Source organism: Phyllostomus discolor, chromosome 7 (assembly GCF_004126475.2).
Source record: "Phyllostomus discolor isolate MPI-MPIP mPhyDis1 chromosome 7, mPhyDis1.pri.v3, whole genome shotgun sequence".
NCBI lineage: Eukaryota > Metazoa > Chordata > Mammalia > Chiroptera > Phyllostomidae > Phyllostomus > Phyllostomus discolor.
The window spans coordinates 4,491,159-4,506,070 of NC_040909.2; the positions used below are offsets into that span (position 1 = coordinate 4,491,159).

Genomic DNA, 14,912 nt, shown 5'->3' on the forward strand with positions numbered 1-14,912 from the left:
CGCATAAAGAGATGCTCAGGGTCGCTGATCGCTAGGGAAATGCTCGTTGAAATGACCGGAAGATGCCGCCTCACACCCGGGAAGACGGCTGCTGTCAGAACAGCCACAGAAAACAGGCGTGAGAAAGGATTTGGACAAACGGGAAGCCTTGTGCCCTGTTGGTGGGAAGGTGAAATGTTACAGCTGCTGTGGAAAACAGCAGGGCAGTTCTGCAAAAAAAAAAAAAATTGAAAATAGAATGACTATATCTAGCCATTTCACTTCTGGGTATGTATCCAAAAGACTGGAAGCAGAATCTCAGAAAGAGACTTGCCCACCCGTGCTCACAGCGGCCGCCGAAACACGGCAGCAGCCCGTCTCCATCGGCAGGTGAGTGGGCGAGCAGCGCGTGGGACGTGCGTATACGATGGACTGTTACTCGGCCTTAAAAGGAAGGATACTTTGTAATATGCTACAGCAGGAATGAACTTGAGAGCATTTGCCAAGGGGAATAGCTAGTCACAAAGAGACAGTCTGGCCCCAGTCTCTGCACCTAGTGCATGGGACACATCCGGTAAATGCCGATTGAGTGAAAACATGCACACAAAATCACCTACAAGCCCTGGCTGGCTTGGCGTAGCTCAGTGGATTGAGCTTGGGCTGCAAACCAAAGCATCGCAGGTTCGATTCCCAGTCAGGGCACATGCCTGGGTTGCAGGCTATGACCCCCAGCAACCGCACATTGATGTTTCTCTCTCTCTCCCTTTCTCCCTCCCTTCCCTCTCTAAAAAATAAATAAATAAAATCTTTTAAAAAAATCACCTACATCTTTATATCCACCGGGATGGGTATAATTTGTTCTTGGAAAAGAAAAGGGAGTGTTGGCCGCAATGTTGGAAAACAGGAATTTTGTACGCAGCTGGTGTAACACATTTTGTTGGTCCCTCAAAAAATTAAACATAGAATTACCACGTGACCCAGCGATTTTACTCCTGTGCATACACTCCAAAGAACCGAAAACGGGGGCTCGGGCACACGTTTGAGCGCGGTCACAGTGACGTTCCAGGAGGAAGAAACAACTCAGAGGTCCGCCGATAGGTGGCCGCACAAACGAAGTGTGAGGTGTGTTCACAGTGGAGTATTACTCGGCCATGAAAAGGAGCGACACGCTCATACACGCTACGATTTGAATGAACCTCAGACACATTTCGCTAAGTGAACAAAGGCAGACACCGAAGGTCATGTTTGTTTGATTCCTTTTTTTAAAACATTTTATTTATTTTTTTTGAGAGACAGGACAGGAGGGAGAAAAACATCGGCGCGTGGACCGGTTGCCTCTCGCCCGCCGCCGACGGGGGCCCCAGCTACAGTCCGCTCCTCAGTGGGCCACGGAAGTTTCAAGAGGGGTGGTGCCGGCGCTGTGAATGCTCTGAACTCCACTGGATTGTACCCTTTGAAGTGTTATTCTCACATTACATGGATTTCACCTCCATGTTTAAAAGAAGCTACGACAGCACGTGGTTTAGCTATTGGGAAGTTTGGTGGGAGCTGTGGTCCATCTTCAGAGCACTGGCCCCGAGCTCCCAAGAAGGCAAATCAACACATCCGTGGGTGAAAGTTACCCAGGACCTGTCTGTACTATTTTTGCCACTTCCTCTGAGTCGATAATTATTTCAAAATAAAAGGTTAAAGGGAAAACGAGGACACGCGACCCTAGTGACCCCGTGCCTCCCACTCTCAGGTCCAGCACGCAGAGTCCGGCCGCGCCCTCTCGGAGTCCAGGGCCTCGTCCCCGGCCGGCCGCCTGGGATGCCATCCCTCTGTCCGTTCTGGGCTGGCAGCTGTGGGCAGGGAGGGGTCCTCACGCTCTGAGGAAAGAGTGCAAGGCCCAGCAGGCACCCCCCCCCCCGCCCCGAGAGAGCAGGCTCTACCCAGACCTGAGGCTTGGGCCCTGGGAGTGGGGCAACATACCCTCCTGAGCTCCCGCAGCCCCTGGGCCAGGACCGGCCCCACCCCCGGGGTCTCTAAGTGTCTGTGTGGTGGACGGCAGGCCGGGGGTCCTCAGGATGGGGATTCCCATGGGCATTCTGTGCGCAGGAAGCCCGTTCAGGCAGCGGCACCTGAGGGGAGCGGGGCCTGGGGTTTGGGACCTGCAGGGAGCCACAGGAAGTGACCGCATTCAGCCCCGTGGGTCCCTCCCACAGCCTGGCCCCTCCCTGCTCTCCCAGAGGCCGAACAGGCTGACGTCTGTCCCACCTTGCGTGCGCCCTGGGGCTGCCAGCCTCACCTTGGCCAGCCCAGGCTGTTCAGCACGGGCCAGAGGCAGGACAAGGAACCAGGTCAGAGTCTAGTTTCACTTTCATTTTTGCTTTCCCTGAAATGACAGAGGAGCCAAGAAGAAAGCTGTGACCAGCCGTGTCTTTCACTCCCTCGGCCTCAGTGCCTGCTTGCACTGAGCTACAGCTGGGCACCTGCCCCCGCCGGCCCCGCCTCCCCCAGAGACCCCCCTGTCCTGGCTGCAGCCAGGTGTCGTGGCCCAGGCCTCGGGATGGGCACCCAGGAAGCCTCCAAGTCGCTGGATGAGGAACTGTACTCTCGGCAGCTGTGAGGCCAGAGGCAGGGCGGGGAGTGGGGTGGCCCGCTGCCCTCTGTCTCCCATCACCTGCCCTCCTGCTCTCCATCCGCAGGTGTGTGCTGGGCTTGCCGGCCATGCAGAGGCTTCAGGAGGGTAAGGTCCTGCTGTCAGGCCTCCAGGGCCTGGGGGCCGAGGTGGCCAAGAACCTGGTCCTGATGGGTGTGGGCAGCCTCACTCTGCACGACCCCCACCCCGCCTGCTGGTCTGACCTGGCTGCCCAGGTGAGGGCCCTGGGTGTCTGGGGGTTCTCGGACCAGGGTCGGGGTAGGTCCCAGGAGGTATATCTCCTTGCTCAGCCTGCACTGGGTCTCTCTCTCTCTCTAGCTTTTCCTCTCGGAGCAGGACTTGGGAAGGAGCAGGGCTGAAGCAACTCAGGAACTTGTGGCCAAGCTCAACGGAGCCGTCCAGGTCCGCGTCCACACAGGCGACATCACGGAGGAGCTGCTGCAGGACTTCCAGGTCCCCTCCCAGCCCCACTCCCCAGGCCGCGGGGTGGGTGGGGCGGTGGCTCTGGCCCTGCTGACCCTGCCATCCGTCCAGGCGGTGGTGCTGACCACCTCGAGCCTGGAGGAGCAGCTGAAGGTGGGCACCTTGTGCCGCAAGCGCGGAGTCTGCTTTCTGGCGGCTGACACCCGGGGCCTCGTGGGGTGAGTGCGGCTGCCGGCCTGGCCTGCCTCATCAGGGATGGCAGCGTCTGGTCCCAGAGCCGCCCCTCGTTCCGGGCTTGCCCGAGTGCCCCAAACCCGGCCCCAGGCCTACCTCAGCAGCCCCCTCGACTCTGGTCCCCAGCCCCACCCCTCGGCTTCCTCCACCCCAGCCCCCGGACGTGCCCCGGTAACTCCCGCTCCCAAGCCCCTCCCAGCATGCCTTCCTGACTCTCGCTCCCTCATGTCACCCGCCCTTTGCCCCTGAGCCCCTACCACCACCCCCGCCCCCACACCGCAGGCAGCTGTTCTGTGACTTTGGTGAGGACTTCACCGTCCAGGACCTTACAGAGGAAGAGCCCCAGGCAGCCGCCATCCAGCACATCGCTCAGGTGGGCGCCGGGGTGTGGGCGGGGGCAGGGCGGGCTGCAGGAGCTGTGGAAGGCAGGTGCAGGTGGCTCTGAGCCAAGCCGCCTCTTATCCAATCCAGGGCTCCCCTGGCGTTGTCACTCTGAGAGAAGATGCCCACGACTTCCGTGCCGGGGACTTGGTGACTTTCTCCGGCATCGAGGGCATGGTCGAGCTCAACGGCTGTGTTTCCAGGCTCATCCGCGTGCAGGGTGAGCCGGCCCCACTCCAGTTCCCGGCTCCGCGCCCCGGCCCCCCCTGGGGGCAGACGCAGCCTGGTCCTTGGGGATGGCTTCTCCCCCTGCCTTCCTCGGGATGGGCCACCTCCAGGACACAGACACAGACGGGCCGGGCCGTGGGGAACCACTCGGGTTCAGAGGTCCCGCTAACTGGGCTCGATCTGCCCCAGAGGACGGGACCTTGGAGATCGGGGACACGACAACCTTCTCCACTTACTTGCGTGGTGGAGCTGTCACTGAGGTGAAGACTCCCAAGACAGTGAGGCATGTGAGTGCAAGGGGTAGGGGGGGACTTGGGAGGCTTAGGGGGCCCCCGGTGTTCTGGACCTGCCCCCGAGCCTCGTGCCCCCTGCAGGAGCCCCTGTATGCCGCCCTGCTCCAGCCTCGCGTGGTGGCCCAGAGTCCCCGGGAAGCTCCCCGCGCCCGCTGCCTGCACCAGGCCTTCCGTGCCCTGCACGAGTTCCGGCGCCTCAGCGGCCGCCCACCCCAGCCCTGGGACCCTGTGAGTGTCCGCCCCCTTTGCCCCTCTGTCTTAGCGGGGTCTCAGCTGCTGGGAGGCAGCAAAGACCATCTCACAGATCCAAGTTTGAACCCCTGAGGAACCTTCCCACTCACTTAAAGGAGTGCAGGGCCTGACAGCCCGGGGACCCTTGCTGCCTGCTAATCCCTCGGAGCTGGGCCCAGGGCTGCACCCAGGTTGGTGAAGCCTCCAGGGCCGTTGTCTGGCACTGGGTGTCTTCTGATGGGGCCCCTGTCCGCCTTCCCACTCAGGTTTCTGCTTCCTTCTCTGTGGAACAGGGTGGCTGCCTGAAGGGCTGGAGTGGGGAGTAGTGGCGGTCCGGCCGGGGCGCTGTGCCTACCGAGCTCTACCCCACAGGCTGATGCAGAAAGGGTGGTGGGCCTGGCCCGGGACCTGCAGCCACTGAGGGGGCCGACGGGAGAGCCTTTGGAAGAGCCCCTGGACGAGGCTCTCGTGCGGACCGTCGCCCTGAGCAGTGGCGGTGTGCTGAGCCCCATGGCAGCCATGCTGGGCGCGGTGGCCGCCCAGGAAGTGCTGAAGGTGGGTGCAGGCACAGGCAGGGTGAGGCTGGGAGGGGTGCAGAGCTCACTGTCGGTGCCAGAGGGTGCCCGACACCAGACAGTGGCCCTGGCTGCTTCACCAACCTGGGTACAGCCCCCAGACCGGATCTGAGGGGCTAGCAGGTAGCAGCAGCCCCTAAGGTCCTGGTCTCTAGGCGGTCTCCAGGAAGTTCCTGCCCCTGGACCAGTGGCTGTATTTCGATGCCCTCGACTGCCTCCCGGATGACGAGCAGCTGCTTCCCAAGCCCGAGGACTGCAAACCGGTGAGAACCTGGGGCGTGTGCACGCCTTCTCCAGGGGAGAAGCAGGAGGAGCGGTCCCGAGGTCCTGACCTGGAAAACCCGGGGTGAGGGGGACACGCAGCACAGGCCAGCAGCCATCGCCGACCTGTGCCCGTGTCCCCTAGAGAAGCTGCCGCTATGACGGGCAAATCGCGGTGTTTGGGGCCGGTTTTCAGGAGAAGCTGAGCCGCCAGCGCTACCTCCTGGTGAGCTGCGTGGTGAGGTTGGGGGCACGTACGGGAGGGCCGGGCCTGGTTCTCTGGCTAAGGCTGCTCCTGCCGGCAGGTGGGCGCTGGTGCCATCGGCTGTGAGCTGCTCAAAGGCTTTGCCCTCGTGGGCCTGGGGCTCCGGGGCCGAGGGGCCGTGACTGTGGCCGACATGGACCACGTGGAGCGCTCCAACCTCAGCCGGCAGTTCCTCTTCAGGCCCCAGGACGTTGGTGTGAGTGCCTGCCCCTTCCAACACCCCTTTCCTGGACCGTCCTCCCCCAGTGCGCCCGCCCCCCACCCAGCGTCTTCTGCTCTCTTCCCAGAGGCCCAAGGCAGAAGCAGCTGCCGAGGCCGCCCGCCGCTTGAACCCAGACCTGCAGGTGGACCCGCGCACCCACCCTCTGGATCGCTCTACAGAGCGCATCTATGGAGACGACTTCTTCTCCCGTGTGGACGGTGTGGCTGCCGCCCTGGACAGCTTCCAGGCCCGTGAGTGCTCAGCCTCGGAACTCACACCCTTGTCCAAGGCCGTGCCAGCATGCCTTTCTAACCCTCTGCCCCCTCGGCAGGGCACTATGTGGCTGCTCGCTGCACCCACTATCTGAAGCCACTGCTGGAGGCAGGCACGCAGGGCACCCGGGGCAGCGCCTCGGTGTTCGTGCCGCACGTGACTGAGGGCTACAGAGGGCCGGCCTCGGAGGCTGCGGCTTCTGAGGATGCGCCCGACCCCGTCTGCAGCGTGCGCCACCTCCCCAGCACGGCCAAGCACACCTTGCAGGTGGGAGGCCCCCCGGGACCCCTGTGCCGCACGGCTCAGTTCTCAGCTGCAGACCTGCGCCCCACCTGACACCTTACGGTTGCTTTCTCCCCAACAGTGGGCCCGGGATGAGTTTGAGGGGCTCTTCTGTCGCTCTGCCGAGGCCATCAACTGCCACCAACAGTAAGGCCCCCAACAGTAACAGGGGTGGATGTGAGTCCAGGGCCCCCGGCAGCGGGGTCTTCCGGCTCAGCCTCAAACTCCCTCCCCCTCCGCAGGGCACTCACCTCCCTGGCAGACGGGGGACCGCCGCCGCTGCCCCTGCTACCGGTGGTGGTGGGTGTCCTGAGACAGCGTCCACGGAACTGGCGAGACTGCGTGCTGTGGGCCCTCGGCCGCTGGCAGCTGTGCTTCCGTCATGGCATCGAGCGGCTGCTCAGGCACCACCCACCTGACGAAGTGCGTGGCTAGGGGTCCGAGGCTGCGGGCCCAGCGGGACCAGACTAAGTCCAGCGGCCCTCATTTCCTTAGGTGCTTGAGGATGGAACACGTTTCTGGTCGCGGCCCAGGCAGTGTCCTCAGCCCTTGGAGTTTGACGCCAGTCAAGTGAGTGAGGTCCCGCGGGAGCCCCGGGAGGGCCGTGTGGCCCCTGAGGGCACAGGTGGGCACCTCTGCCTTCTGCACGGATGCTGAGGGACAGAGGCACATTTGGGCATGGGGGCGGGGGGCGGTGCCCACATGTGAGGCAGAGGCAGGCACTCGCACGCATCCACAGTGGGCGGAGCCCACCCCCCGCACGCCCGTGCACGCTCACTCACCCGTACGCCGGCCCTGCCCTTGGTCTGACTCAGGACACGCACCTCCTCTACGTGCTGGCGGCGGCCAACCTGTACGCCCGGATGCACGGGCTGCCTGGCTCCCGGGACCTGCCGGCGCTCAGGGAAATGCTGCAGTCCCTGCTGCTGCTGCCCGCGCCCCAGCACCTGGACCCCATCTTCCCTGATGACCTGGCTTCCACGGAGCTTGGTAAGGCCCCGGCCCTGCCCACTCCCATGCCGCCGCCCAAAAGCTCGACCCCGCCCTCAGCCCGGGTGGAAGAACAAGGGGCCCGGGGGCCCTGCAGCCAGCTCACTGCCTCTCAGGCCCTCCGGCCCTGCTTCCCGCTCATCCTCTGCGCCCCTTTCCCCTGCTGCCTCCCCCACCCCCACCCCACCCCCATTCCCTTGGCAGGTGTTGAGCAAAACAAGCACAAGCCCTGGGGTCCCCAGGTGGGGACAGAGTCACATAGCACGCACACATGCATGCAGACACACACACACGTGCACAGATACCCACAAACACAGGGGACGGGGGGCTGGGCTGCTGAGCAGGAGATTAGCATCAGTCAGGGGGATTCCCAAAAGGGGCAGAGGCCTTGGGCTGAGCAGAGACCAAGGAGGGGCCCCCGGGTCCAGGACAGCGGAGGACATGGGGGCTGAGGGCTGCCCCCATGCCCCTTCCCTGACAGACCCTGGGCAGGCGGAGAGGCTGCGTGAAGCCCTGCGAGACTGGAGCCAGGGCCCCCCGCTGGAGCCCCTGAGGTTTGAGAAGGTGGGAGCCCGAGTGCGGGGCCGAAGGGCCGGGCCAGAGAGGCTGTTGGGGAAGGTCCAGAGCTGAGAAGGCAGCTCTGGAGCCCCAGGCGGGCCTGGCGCTCCTCGCAGCGGGACCCCAGAAGCAGCCGGCCTCCCCTTCCCCGATAAGGGGGGAGGGGTGAGCGTCCACCAGACCGGCCGTGGGAAGAGCTGCGCACGCGGGCGGCCACGGCGAGGGGCTCGGGGCGCTGGGCGGTGTTAACGCTCAATCGCGGGGCTCGAACCTCCTAGGACGATGACAGCAACTTCCACGTGGACTTTGTGACGGCGGCAGCGAGCCTTCGAGCTCAGAACTACGGGATCCCACCGGCCAACCGCACCCAGGTGACCCTGCCTCCTGGGACTCACTCCAGTGCGGAGGTGGGGGTCAGACCCCAGCCCCCCCCGCCCCGGTCCCACACCAGCCTCACACCCAGCCTCCCGTCCTTGGCAGAGCAAGCGGATCGTGGGCCGGATCATCCCAGCCATCGCCACCACCACAGCGGCCGTGGCGGGCTTGGTGGGCCTGGAACTGTTCAAGGTGGTGGGTGGGCCGCGGCCCCTCCACGCCTTTCGCCACAGCTACCTGTGTCTGGCTGAAAACTCCTTCAGCTGCTACGTGCCCGGGGCCCCGGCCACCCAGGAGGTGAGCCCTGACCCCCCACCCACACCCAGCCCAGGTTTTCCCTGCACCTTTCCAAACAGGCTGTACTCTGGCTTCCGGCCTGCACCAAGACCCAGACTCTGGGGGAGTCCTTAAGACTCCCGTCGCCCCCTCCCCGCAGCTGCGAGGCCAGGCCGGGGCCTGTCAGACACAGGAAGCAGCCATCAGCCGCCCCTACCGCCCAGCCCTCTGTGGCCTGGGGTCTGGGGAAGCTGCAGCTTTAACTTATTACCGAGCCAGACATCCCCCACGGCCTCCTCCTTCCCAGGAGTGCCCCTGGAGGGGGGCTGAAGGGACGGAGGGAGGGGGGACCTCAGGCCCTAGTCCCACACCAAGCCTAACACCGCCTGCCTGCCCGTGTGGCGTGGGGACCGGGCCTGCCCTATCCAAACCCTAAATTAAGGGGTGTCGTGCTCCCTGTTGCCTCCGGGGTGGCGTCTGCAGCCCTGGGTGTGTGTGTGTGGGTGGGGGGTGTTTGTGTCACAGGTGTGAGTGTGCCGGGGGGCCTGGGTATCCCTGGCCACTCCCGGCTCTGTGCTGTGTGGGCACGGAGGGGGCATGCTTGCACATCTGGGCACCAGATGGGAGCGCAGGGCTCGTCTTCACTGTGGGGTCTCGTGGGCGTGCGTGTGAGCACACGTGTGGATGTTCCTGGGCTTATGCGTGTGAGTTCCCTCGAGTGCAGGGCCGCGGATGGCCCTGGCAGCGTGCCCAGGCTCTGCAGCAGTTAGCCTTTCCTTGGGGCACAGAAGGAGGGTGGAAAGAATGTCCTCACCAGGGGAGGAGGGAGAGGTCATGGGCTAGCACTGGGCTTTCGCTGAGTAGCCCTGGGGTTCCCGAGGGCACAGCATACAGAGCCCCTTTGTGAGGGGCCCCGCCCCTAGTTAGCACATAGGCTGCCTTTGTCCATGGTGGAGGGGGCGGGGAGGACGCCCCTCCCCCCATTGCACCTCTGATCTCGTCTCAGCTTGACCCCACTGTATGTTCTGGGAGGGTCGGCGGGACCTCATGTCCTGGCCCCTGGCCGCCTGCCACCCCCTGCCGTCAGTTCTGGGCACCAGAACCCCGAGGCTCTTGACACAGGGAAGGAAAGAAGGGACAGGAAGAGGAGGCCTCGGGACTGTGACCCCACTGGGGTCTCCAGGCCAGCGAGTTCCCAGTGGTCACTGTGTCCCTTGCCCCTTTGTGCCCACGGGCAGTCGAGGCCCTGGCAGTACAGGATGAGGGGGCAGGATGCACCCCTCCTTTCCCGGCTCCCAGCCTTGCATTTGAGGAATAAGCTGCTGTACTGGGGACTGCAGCTCAGGGGCCCTGCTCCCGCTTCCTCAGGAAGCGCCGCCCTCCCCCCCAACCTGCATACAACCAGCCTGTGTGATGGATTGCCTGCTTCCCCGTGTGGGGGCCCCCTAGCCCCATTTCCTGTGCTGGCCCCGGCATGGGCGGGGAGGGTGCCGGGGCTCTGGGCCCAGATCCCACCTTCCATCCCCACCCCCTGGCTCCGGCTTCCTGCCTTTGGTCCAGCTCCTCCTCTAGGGAAGGGGCCGTCAGCTGCTGGTGACTGGTGACGGGGGTAGTGGGGGTAGGGGGAGGGTATGCGTGGGAAGCTTCTCACTCCTTCTCACCACCCCCAGTTCCATCACCTGAGCTGGACCTGTTGGGACCGCCTGAAGGTGGCTGCTGGGCAGCCGGAGAGGACCCTGAAGTCACTCCTGGACCATCTCCAGGTGTGCCTTGCTGCCCCTCCCCGCCCCCACCTGCCGCCAGGCCTGGCCCAGCCTAGCCCGGCTGGCATCTGACCCTTCTCTCTCTAGGAACGACACGGGCTGAGGGTGAAGATGCTGCTGCAAGACGAGGCCCTGCTCTACTCGGCAGGATGGCCCCCCGAGCAGCAGGCCCAGTGCCTGCCCCTCCGGTGAGCCCGCACCTGGCTCCGGCCGGGCCGCGTTCTGTCACTGGAGGTCGGAGGTGGGGGACAAGGAGCCTTTCCTCTTCCAGCCCCATTTGTGCCCCTCACACCTTCCCGGGGCTTCCTCTTGCCAAATGGAGTCGGCAAATGGGCTGGGGGCGGGGTGAGGGCCCGGAGCCCGAGGAGGGGCCTCCAGCTCGGCCTGCTCTGTGCCCCCCCCCTCCCTAGCCCACTCCCGGGGGACCAGCAGCTTCCTGCCTCCTGCCCGCCCAGCCAGCCGCTCTGAAAATAGTTTCAGATGTTTCCTGTCTTGAGCTGCTCCTGCTCCTGCTCCCGGCTGGCTCGGGCTCCTCATGGCCCATCAGCACCCCCTCGTCCACAGTCACTCCATGTCTGCCCCTGCTCAGCTCCCCAATCTCCCCTCCCCCGACCCCGCACGCCACCAGGGTGACAGAATGGGTGGAGCAGAAGACAGGCTGGGTGCCCACGCCTTGGCAGCGGGTGCTGGTCCTGGAACTCAGCTGCGAGGGCGAGGAGGACGACACGGCCTTCCCGCCCCTGCACTACGAGCTGTGACAAAGCGGCAGCCCCGCCACTACCTCTACAGAGCTCTGCGTCCCAGGCCCAGCGCAGGCGCTCAATAAATGCTTGTTGAAGGAAGGCGTGAATGGAGAGGCTGGATGGTGGAACGCCGGGTAGTAATAACACACACGGGATGCGACCAGGGCACACAGGGACCCCTGGGGGGAGGGAAGAGGCTCTTCGGATTTGCCCGCCTGGGCTGTGCCTTCCGGGGCTGGGGCTGCCTGCCTCCCAGAGACCCAGGCGTAGGGAACCAGTCCAGAGAAAGGCCTTTATTGTCCCGGGCCGGAGGGCAGGGTCAGAGGTAGCTGACGACATCGTTACAGATGATGGGCTGGCGGCTGCGGCAGCTCATGAGGGCTGCGAAGCGCGAGGCGTCCGCAGGCAGTTCGGGCTCCGCTCGCGGTGGGCATGACAGTCGCTTTCCCGCCATGGCTGCCCTGCGGGCCCTGGCCAGCTGGCGCCGCAGCTGCTCAGAGAGGCCGAGCAGGAACTGGGGGGGCCGAGCTCGGGCACGCGGCCCGCCCCCGTTGTCCCCCTCACCTGCTGTCTCGGGCAGCTCCATCCAGTTGTGCACCAAGTCAGCGAAGCAGTTGTCCCCCAGCACCAGGGGCTGGCGGCTCCGCCCTCTGCTCAGCAGGGCTGCTGTCCAGTCCTCGGCTTCCAAGCCCCGCCAATGCTCCAGGCAGGCATCTGGGGTGGACTTGGGCCGAGGTCGGTGGGCAGGTGGCGCCCTAGCCACAGGGGCTCCGCTGGACAAGGGGATGCCACTGGCTGAGACGCGCTGTCTGTGGGGGCGCCACACTGGGGGTGCTGGAGGCACAGGCAGCTCTTCCTCTCTCCATGTGCTGCCCGACACCTCGGAAAAGCCGGAGTCCCAGTCCAAGGTGTGCTCCCTGGGGCCCTCCAAGGCTACACCTCTGTCTCCTGTCACCACACCTTCCTCCTCCTCTTCCTCCACACAGCAGACGGAGTCCTCTTCCAAGGCATCTGAGGCCCTGAGCCGGTGGTGGGCACCTGGGCCGCGTTTGGGGGGTGGCGGAAGGGGACCAGGCATTGGGGGTGAGCCTGTGTCCCGGCCACAGGGCTGCGGAGGAAGAGAGGGCAGAAGTCAGAGGGCCAATGCTCGTCACTCCTGCCTGCCTGGCCAGGCCAGTCCCAGAAGAGGAGGCTCAGGAGGGCTGGACAGGCCTGCAGGCCTGGGCAGCAGGGCCCCTAGTGAGCACGGGCGATGGGGGCGCTGGCACACGAAGCTCGTGTGGCTCCCCTAAGCCGACCTGGTGGCAGTCCGGCAGGCTGCAGCACGCAGGATTGGGCAAGTCGGCACCCGCCACCAAGGCCCAGGGCTGGAGGCAGGGTTGCCGGCCTGAATCGGGAAGTAGGGCCTGCTCGGGGCTGGGGGTGGGGGGTGGGGTGGAGTATCCCGTGCTTTTTGAGGGGTTCAGCTCCCCAAACCCCACATTGTCTTTCGTCTTTCAGAGAAGGATAGGGCGCTTGCCAGGTGCGGGGTAGAGGAAGGAGTTTCAGGCCAGCCTGGCATAAGGGGCATCCACAGCAGCGCCAGCCCCTCTTTAGTCCCTGGAAGACCACTGTTACACCCCAAAAGAAGTTTCTCCCATCCCCTCCCTCCCCTTTCCCTCCGCAGGCCCTGCAGCAAGGCCAGCTGGGCGGCTGTTACTTGATGCCCGGCGCAGCTCCCAACCGTCCGAAACCCGACGCGGGCCATCTGGGCCATCTGGGCCGCTCCACCCCCATCCCGCCTAGGATGAGCACTCGGGACAGCCCCCTACCCGAGTGTCTTTCGGCCGAAGGCAGCCGAGCACCCCACACTCGTCCTTAAGAGTCACACCGATCCCAAGCCTCACCAATTCCCAGCGGAGCTGGCCCAGGAAGCTGTCAAGCCGAGTGCTGTGCATGCCCCTGCCGGAGCCCCCGCCAGGCCTGCCAGTTCCAATGAGAACTCCGGCGGGAGCGGCGCGGAGAGGGCCGGGCGGCCCGGCCAGCGGCGCCTTCGCCCTGTGCCCAGCGCCGCGACTCCTCGCGCTCCGTAGCTCCCGCAGCCGCCCCAACATCTGGCAGCCGCGCCCCGCCCCTGGCGCCGCAGCCAATGGGCGGGGCGGGGCCCAAGTGGCCCCGCCTCTCGGGCCCGGCCCGGGGCGAGCCCCACGCCCACTCCCCACTTGGTTCCAGCTCTGTGGAGCGGGGCGGGACTGCTGCTACAAGGCCGGGCCGGCCCCCGACTCCCCGACGCCCCAGCGGTTGAGTCGACTCCAGTTTGCTTCGTGACCCAGAACGAGTCGCTTCCTCACAGCAGCCCCGATTTCCCCATTTTTATCAGGACAGAGCTGCGGTCCCTCCTTCGGGGGCCCCTTGAGCACGCGGCTGCCCCGGCGGCGGCGCCCTTGTGCGGGCAGTGCGCCCCCAGTCGCCGGGCCTCAGGGCCCAACCCACTGGACCCGCTCCCGGAGTGGGCCGTGACAATCCCTGGAAGTGGTGGGAGGGCCCGGCCCCCTCGGCGCACTCCGGGAACGCGGGACGTCTAACCTCCGCCAAGCCTCTCCATCCCGCGTCTGGGCCCAGCTGCGCCGGGCCGCCCTCTAGTGGGGAGCCGCGGCTTGTCACGGCGATTCCTGCGGTGACCTCTGCATTCTCTCGCCGGCCGCAGGCCACCTGCAGAATGAGAGCGAACGCAGGGGAGTGAGTTAGGGTGCCCGCTCTCCAGCGGGAAGGGTCAGAGCGTGTTCTGTCCCCAAGGGCTCCGTGACTGCAGGCCGAGTTCAAGGATGCCGTCTACCTGGAGACAGAGCAGCCAGTAGACAGAAAAATGCCGGGGATGAGTGCGAGGCTAGCTTGGAAGGGGGGACTCACAGAGGAAGTGGCATTCTGTATGGGATGTGGATGAGCCACCACGGAGAGATCGAGGGGCGAACTCTAGGCAGAGGAATCAGCCAGTTAAAGGCCCTGAGAGGACAGGAGGTGGAAAGGGCTTTACATAAAGAAGGCCCAAGATGCCCCGGCCGGAGTGGCCCGGTGGGGTGGAGCATCATCTCTCCGTGATGGAAGGGTTACAGGTTCCATTCCTACACTTCTTTCTCTCGTGACGTTTCTCTCTCCCTTCCTCTCTGAAAGCAATGAAAAAAAAAATGTCCTTTGATGAGGAAATAAAAAAGGCCCAAGATAGCTAGGCAGTTGGGGGAGTGAGGAGTTCTGCAAAACCAGGCTCCTAGCAGCCTGAGAAACACGAGGTCTTGGCTGTTCTTGGTGTGGCGGGGGCGCTGAGGGCTTTTGAGCAGGAAGGACCGGGGCTGGCTCCTGCCTACGGAACCCCAGCTGCTCTGGGAGGGCCGCTCTGTACTCCGAACCTAGGCTCCTGACCTCATCCAGCCCAGGAGGGGAGGACCTGGGCCCTGGTGCGGCTGATGCACAAAAGAGGGCAACTTTGGGGTATGTTTTGGAGCTAAAATCAATCCTTGCCGATGCATGAACATGAGCAGGGAAGGAGCGTCAAGCAGGACTCCTGGATTTCTTGCCTGAACATCTGGTCGGATGGGACTGTCGTGAATGGATCCAGGGAAGACTGGAGGAGAGGGTTTGGGGTTGGAAAAATCAAATGATTGTTTGTGGACATGTGACCCTTGAGATGTCTGTTAGACATCCAAGGGACGATGCGGGGCAGGGGGACTCAGCCACTGGGCGTGTGGCTCTGGAGTTTGGGGGAGAAATCAGCGCTGAATGCTTGGACCTGGGAGGCAGAGCCAGTGGGTGGTACTTGAGGCCGTGTGCCCAGATGTGATGGCAAAGGTGAGTTCCGCAGTCAGGACTGAGCCCTGGGACACCCCACCCAGTGGAGTCAGGGAAGATGAAAGAGAACTGGCAAAGGGGGCAAGCAGGAACAGCCAGGGAGGGGGGAGGAAAAAG

The 14,912-nt window shown here is 64.4% G+C and overlaps 2 protein-coding genes across 6 annotated transcripts; one reads left to right on the forward strand and one right to left on the reverse strand.

Moving 5' to 3' along the window:
• Window positions 1-2,043: 2,043 nt before the first annotated feature.
• On the forward strand, window positions 2,044-12,851 carry UBA7 (ubiquitin like modifier activating enzyme 7). 5 transcript variants are annotated; one of them, XM_036030313.1, is made up of 24 exons: window positions 2,046-2,583; window positions 2,667-2,835; window positions 2,939-3,073; window positions 3,155-3,261; window positions 3,560-3,650; window positions 3,749-3,878; window positions 4,076-4,173; window positions 4,261-4,407; window positions 4,783-4,965; window positions 5,141-5,248; window positions 5,392-5,472; window positions 5,552-5,707; window positions 5,799-5,964; window positions 6,045-6,253; window positions 6,351-6,415; window positions 6,511-6,691; window positions 6,764-6,838; window positions 7,084-7,258; window positions 7,740-7,822; window positions 8,095-8,187; window positions 8,297-8,488; window positions 10,138-10,176; window positions 10,318-10,418; window positions 10,859-11,077. In XM_036030313.1, the coding sequence occupies exons 1-24, from the start codon at window positions 2,528-2,530 to the stop codon at window positions 10,986-10,988; spliced, it is 2,970 nt and encodes a 989-aa protein (XP_035886206.1). In that variant the 5' UTR covers window positions 2,046-2,527; the 3' UTR covers window positions 10,989-11,077. The 5 variants fall into 5 exon arrangements, 4 of the variants coding, with proteins under 4 accessions (XP_035886206.1, XP_035886207.1, XP_028373694.1 ...); XM_036030314.1 differs by lacking the exon at window positions 10,859-11,077 and adding an exon at window positions 12,640-12,851 and having other exon boundaries at window positions 2,048-2,583; window positions 10,138-10,230; XM_028517893.2 differs by having other exon boundaries at window positions 2,048-2,583; window positions 10,138-10,230.
• On the reverse strand, window positions 11,247-13,099 carry INKA1 (inka box actin regulator 1). Its single transcript, XM_028517936.2, has 2 exons — window positions 12,860-13,099; window positions 11,247-12,081 (listed from the first exon to the last, which is right to left on the reverse strand). Exons 1-2 carry the CDS (start codon window positions 13,064-13,066, stop codon window positions 11,293-11,295), a joined length of 996 nt encoding a protein of 331 aa, XP_028373737.2. The 5' UTR covers window positions 13,067-13,099; the 3' UTR covers window positions 11,247-11,292.
• Window positions 13,100-14,912: the final 1,813 nt, after the last annotated feature.

Bases quoted from the DNA above. Each gene is read 5' to 3' on its own strand.
- INKA1 (XM_028517936.2), bottom strand. From the start codon at position 13,066: ATGTTGGGGCGGCTGCGGGAGCTACGGAGCGCGAGGAGTCGCGGCGCT. The intron at 12,082-12,859 runs GTGAGGCTTGGG...CTTCCTCCGCAG, and splicing joins GCCAGCTCCGCTGGGAATTG to CCCTGTGGCCGGGACACAGG.
- UBA7 (XM_028517893.2), top strand. From the start codon at position 2,528: ATGGGCACCCAGGAAGCCTCCAAGTCGCTGGATGAGGAACTGTACTCT. The intron at 10,231-10,317 runs GTGTGCCTTGCT...TTCTCTCTCTAG, and splicing joins CACTCCTGGACCATCTCCAG to GAACGACACGGGCTGAGGGT. The intron at 10,419-10,858 runs GTGAGCCCGCAC...GCACGCCACCAG, and splicing joins GCCCAGTGCCTGCCCCTCCG to GGTGACAGAATGGGTGGAGC.